Raw genomic sequence first — 6,000 nt, 5'->3', positions numbered from 1 at the left:
AAGCTCATTGCTTCTACTACGGGTTGTACCTATGATGGTTTGTAACGGGTCGGCCCAGGGATTGATCATATGAGTCAATCGAGGCCAGTGGATTACAAAAGAGTGGTTATGCGGGGTCACGGAAAGGCCCAGGGATTGGCTATGACTTATACCTGGCTCCACACCAAGGAACTGTAGACGAGAATCATGACTTGGTTGGTAACAAGGATAAGATCTCTTATGGTAAAGTAACACACCTCAGAGTGTATCAAATTATGCCTTGTCACTTCCTGTTCCGGGTTTGGAACTGCGAACGCTGCTGGAAAGGAACTCCATTAAGTTCTAGCAACCGGTGAAGGCTGGCGGACATAGCTCTTCAGAATAAAAGCAACCTTTTGAAGAAATGTTTACAAAAACTTGCATTGCCTATGACTTTTTGGTCCATGGCTGTAGCTAGTGCATTAAACACCTATTTCCTATAATAAACTTGTTGAGTACGCTCGTACTCATCCCACCTTAAATCCCCTGCTTAGATATGGAGGCATCGAGGACGATCTACGATGCAACTTGAAGGCTAAGGAGTCAACAACTACTTCAAGGGACAGGACCCTGTCAGAAGAATCTAATACCACATCCAACAAGGAGAAAACCTAGATTAGCAATAGAAGGGAACTAGCTCCTTAAACCTAGTTCCTAATTAGGTAGAATCTAATCATAGCCTCTATAGCTAGTCAAATCCTCTATAAGTAGAGTTCGTGATAAGATTAGATGAAGAGTCGTTCTTCTGGAGTTTATTTGTAGGTTTACCTCATTGTAAAGGCTGTGCTGATCTTTTGTAAAGAGTCTGTATGTAACTCTATAGACATGCGTTGGACCCGCATATATTTCTGTTGTACCACTCTAATAGATGTAATATTATTGGAACAGTATTTCATTGGTGTTATGACAACGACTTGCATGCTACATGATGCAGTGGTATGCTGGGTCACCACAAGAAGTCCTTCTTCAGCGGATGAGCTGCATGGTACAAAGTAGAAACCACCACCAGCAGCAGGGCTAGTTGACCTGATAAGAGAAGATGTTGCTGCGGTGAGTCTGCCTGGGGTTTTTATCCGAGACTTTCTAGCCTGCATGTATATATATCAGCAAGCTTTTAATTTCTCACTTTTTTTTTGATATATCTGCCATTTTTCATGGCTTGTACTGTACTAATTTCCCCCGCCCCTCTATGGCTCTATCAATGCAAAACAGCTCAAAAAAAAAAAACCCAGCAGCAAAGAAAAACCGGCTGGCATTTACAATGCCGAGGTCAACACCGGCGTCTCGGCCCGGCCGGCGAGATAAATACAGGAATAAATGCTAATAATACTTTGTATGCGACAGAGACATGCATATTTAGCTCGACGAAATATTGTTCTTGTTCCTTTGTCCCCGGTTCGTCGGGAGATTGACGTATACCCTCGTCGTGGAATGCCACGCACGCAGGCCCTGCATGCTCGAGAGCTTGGTGATCACACAAGCTAGCAGACAAATACTATCATCTGATAAGTCTAGAGAGGAAAGCAGATAAGAAATCGCAGGATCTGCCTTCCAAGGCAAGCAATTTCGAGTTTAGAACTTCAGCTGTAAGTAACAGACCGAGTAGCGTGGAGCCAAGCAACTGACGTAGTTCAACCTTAACCAGCGCACACATACTGGACTCCCAAATTCTCGTATTGCAGCTTCTCTGAAGAGTCCAAATCTAACAGTTCAGCCGGCCATCTAGAATCCGAGTACTCGCCATCAGCCATCTGCACCACCGCCACACGAATGCTGCCGATAGATCATACTCGTACATGTCATGTGGATTCGCCGAGAAATATACCACGTCGCCAGTTGCTAGTCGGCACATCAAACGAGCACAAATACTGACAACAGGCATCGGCTCCATCGACCAAACAGTACGTAATACGTAGCGAGCATGGCGTCGAACACCGCAGCCGACGACAACGAGGTGGCGCACGAGTTCGGGCTCGTCCGTGTCTACAAGAGCGGCCGCGTCGTGCGCCCCTTCGTGGCTCCGCCCGCCGCGCCCGGCCTCGACCCCGCCACCGGCGTCGACTCCAAGGACGTCCACCTCGGCGACTACTCCGCCCGCCTCTACCTGCCCCCGTCCGCCGCCACGGCCGCTGCCAAGCTCCCCGTCATCGTCTACGTCCACGGGGGCGGCTTCGTGGCGGAGTCCGTCGCGTCCCCGAACGGCCACCGCTTCCTCAACAGCCTCGCCGCGGCCTGCCCCGCCCTGGCCGTCTCCGTCGAGTACCGCCTCGCGCCGGAGCACCCGCTCCCGGCGGCCTACGACGACTGCGCCGCCGCGCTCAGGTGGGTGCTCTCGGGCGCCGACCCCTGGGTCGCCGCGCACGGCGACCTGGGCCGCGTCTTCGTCGCCGGGGACAGCGCCGGCGCCAACGCATGCCACTACCTCGCCATCCAGCCCGACGCCGCGCGGCTCAAGGGCGCCGTGCTGATCCACCCCTGGTTCTGGGGCTCCGAAGCCGTCGGCGAGGAGACGCGCCACCCGCTGGCGCGCGCCATGGGCGGCCGGCTCTGGATGTTCGCGTGCCCCGGCTCGACCGGCGTCGACGACCCGCGGATGAACCCGCTGGCGCCCGGCGCGCCGGGGCTCGAGACGCTGGCGTGCGAGAAGGTCATGGTGTGCACGGCGGAGGGCGACCACCTCAGGTGGCGCGGCCGCGCGTACGCCGAGGCGGTGGCCGCGGCGAGGGGCGGCGACGGGCAGGGTGTCGAGCTGATGGAGACGGAGGGGGAGGGCCACGTCTTCCACCTCGTCAAGCCCGACTGCGACAAGGCCAAGGAGATGTTCGACAGAATCGTCGCCTTCGTCACCGCGCCGTGACGCGCGTGGCCGCTTATCAGGCCGGCAGCTTTTGTGTGTCGCCAACTGTTGAAATAAACGTACTCGTACTCTGATGATGGAATAACTTAAATGATCTGGTGGTAAAATGCAAGGACGAAACGGAATTTTATCAAATGTCTGAAGAATGATGCGGGTAATGTACTTGATGACTAGGGACAAATCCTGAATTTGGCCTCTAACTATTTCCAAACATCTTTTCACATCAGAAGTACCCGATCCAAGTCAAGCTGTTATAGACAAAGTAACAAAGTAAGTCCATGTGTTTCAACGCCTGTGCTCCGGTGTCCCCCCCTGGCGAACGACGTTGGGGTGAAAAACACATTGACGGTCAAGATTACCCGATACCCCTTCGGCGTTGTGTATAGCGGGGCGCGCGGATGCATTTGTACGGTATTCTGTACGTATACGGTTTGCGACGTGGCCAGCAACGTGGCAAGGAAGAGGAGGCGTCGGTGACGTGTAGTCAGACGTGGCTAGGGAGCGTAATCGTCGGGGAATATAAAAGCCTTCCGTCTGGCACGCCCGCTGCCATTTCCCCCCGTTCCCCATCTTCTCCCTCTCGCTCACTCCGCCAAAAAACCCGCCTCCCTCTCCCTCACTCCGCCCGCCGGTAGATTAGGTATTAGATCGTCGGCGATCCAGTAGATCCGTACGCGATGGATGCTGGGGGAGCTGCGGCGGAGGATGTGAAGACGGTGGCGGTGGTGGAAGTTGATCCATCGGCGCAGGCGGTTGGAGGGGAAAGCGGTGCTGGAGGGTCGGCGGTCGCTGCGAGGACCACCGCCGTGGAGTCCTCCATCATCGGGTCGGTGGTCGTCGGCACTGTGGTGGCGGCAACGGCCGATGTGGATGCGGGCGGAGATGCTGCCGCAGCCGTGAAGGTGGCGTCGGATCTTGTGGAGGAGGCTTCATCCTCCGCGGCGGTGAAGACGGTGGCGGATCTGGTGGCTACGCCGGCTGCCGGCGACGTCAGTGAGGTGCAGGCGGACATGCAGATGGAGGTAAGTTCTCTGTCCCTTGTTTTTGCTTTCGATTAAGCGGGTCTACACATGCATGGGGGGAGTGCCTTGGAGATGAGAATGAACTAGGAAGAACGATTGATTTTTGTATGTTTTTTAAATGCTGGACATCGATGGATCTTGGGCGTAGTCATTTTGCTGTAGAGATATCTTGCTATGCCGGTTAATATGTAAGAAAGAAATAGTTCGTACCTATGATCGGATTTTTGTTGCAACAGAGATTTTTGTAGGTTTATATTGGGTTGTGAATGCAATAAATAACCTAGCCCGTTGTATTGATTCGTGATTGATGGTGGATATGAATTGCAATATGGGTTGTAAGTGAGAAAAAAACCAGTATTGTTGATTTGTTTCCTGATTTATGCTAGTTATGAGTTGCAATGTGGGTTACAAGTAACATTTGGTGACATAAGAATTAACTTAAATTTTAGTAGACTCACAATTATTGAGACAGAAATATTAAATTGATCTATTCAATGCTTTGTCAACTCCTATCTAGATTAAGATATCATTAACTACATTTTAAAGCTTGATATTCATATGTTGCCTGGTACAAATAGCTTGAAATTAGAAAAATTAGTGATAGATAACTTGCTTGTATGAGCATACATGTTTGCAAAGTTATCATTGACAAAGTGATGCAACTCTGTAGCAAATTTTAGCACTGATGGGCCACTACCAATAAGAACAAAATGAATTTTGTTCTTCCTTTCTTATTTGACAAGGGAAATTTTAGCACTGATGGGGCACTACCAATTAGCAAAATGAAGCTTGTTGACTTATTGCAGTTGTGATGCATTGCTTAACAGAGCAGACAATATAATTCCCTTGTCAATGATAACTTTGCATGATCATGTAGTTTGGAGTATAATGTAACTTTGCATGATCAGGTAGTTCTGATGCATTGTTTAACAGAGCAGACAATATAATTCCCTTGTCAATGATAACTTTGCATGATCAGGCAGACAATATAATTCCCTTGTCAAAGCATGATCAGGCTAGGTGCTAGCATAATGTAACTATAAATATAATTCCCTTATATGCATGATCAGGTAGTTTGGAGTATACATAAGATATAATGAAAGAATAATTAAGATGATCTATTTGGTATGCATAGTATTTGGATGTTATTTTCCTTAAGGTGATTACTGTGGTGACTTATCTTATTTCTATGCAGGCTGGTGAAGGTTCCAGGAAGCGGAAGCGCGAGGAGGAGCAGCATGTGCCTCCTCCAATCCAGGAGCTAGAGCCTGTCCCTCCTCCAATCCAGGAGGAGGAAGAACCTGTGCCTGCTCCACCAGTGCCTGCTCCACCTGTCCCTGCTCCACCAGTGCCTGCTGCACCTGTGCCTGCTCCACCAGTGCCTGCTCCACCTGTCCCTGCTCCATATGAGGAGTTGCAGGATTCAGATGGCTCCCTGGAGGTGAGCTATACAAGTTGTTCTGTACCATTGCATGTATTTCATTGTGTTTGGTTTGTATCTTTAATCATAACTTGTACATTTTGTTGTTGTGCAGTATGACTCCCAGGATTCAGCCGAGTCCGTGGACAGCAGGAACATTGGATCCTTCAAGACCAAGCTGCTGCGAAGGCTGGATCTTTGGGGCCTTCCCTTTCAAGAAGAGGGGGAAGTACTTCTGTCCATGGCACAAGGTGAAGCCCAGGGATGGGAAGATTAATAGCCTGAGGCAGCACTGCGAGGAGCTAGCCCAGACTGGCACCTCCAAGCAGATTAGGGCAGAGCATCATGGGCTTCTCTTGGTGCTTGCTATGGAGGATGCTTGAAGCCTAGCTCCTGTGGATGGTGGTTGCTCTGGTTGCTTTTGTAGATATGCTTTTGGTTTATGATGTTGGAACTACTGCTGCGTGTTGTGTTGAACAATGTTTGGTTTGCTTTTGAACTGAGTTGTCAGACCATCTACTATAGTGATGGTCTTAATTACTGAATCTGTGTGGATCTATGTTGTGTGTTGAATTATTATGTAGGTTATGATGCTTAGCTCTGTGTTTCATTTGGAATGATGGTGGTTGCATGTTGCATTAATTTGTGAATGGAAGCACAGCTCAAGTTTAGCACAAGTTTGA

At 49.9% G+C, this 6,000-nt stretch overlaps 1 protein-coding gene across 1 annotated transcript; it reads left to right on the top strand.

The window, feature by feature from the left end:
• Positions 1-1,554: 1,554 nt before the first annotated feature.
• On the top strand, positions 1,555-2,966 carry LOC127334410 (tuliposide A-converting enzyme 2, chloroplastic). The gene has a single exon (XM_051360857.2). The coding sequence runs from the start codon at positions 1,940-1,942 to the stop codon at positions 2,873-2,875; it is 936 nt and encodes a 311-aa protein (XP_051216817.1). The 5' UTR covers positions 1,555-1,939; the 3' UTR covers positions 2,876-2,966.
• Positions 2,967-6,000: the final 3,034 nt, after the last annotated feature.

Source organism: Lolium perenne, chromosome 6 (genome assembly GCF_019359855.2).
Source record: "Lolium perenne isolate Kyuss_39 chromosome 6, Kyuss_2.0, whole genome shotgun sequence".
Classification (NCBI taxonomy): domain Eukaryota; kingdom Viridiplantae; phylum Streptophyta; class Magnoliopsida; order Poales; family Poaceae; genus Lolium; species Lolium perenne.
Note: the sequence above shows the minus strand (reverse complement) of the source record. Positions and strands in the feature narration are given on the sequence as shown.

What these genes read in the sequence shown, in the direction of transcription:
- LOC127334410 (XM_051360857.2), top strand. Translation starts at nt 1,940, where the DNA reads ATGGCGTCGAACACCGCAGCCGACGACAACGAGGTGGCGCACGAGTTC.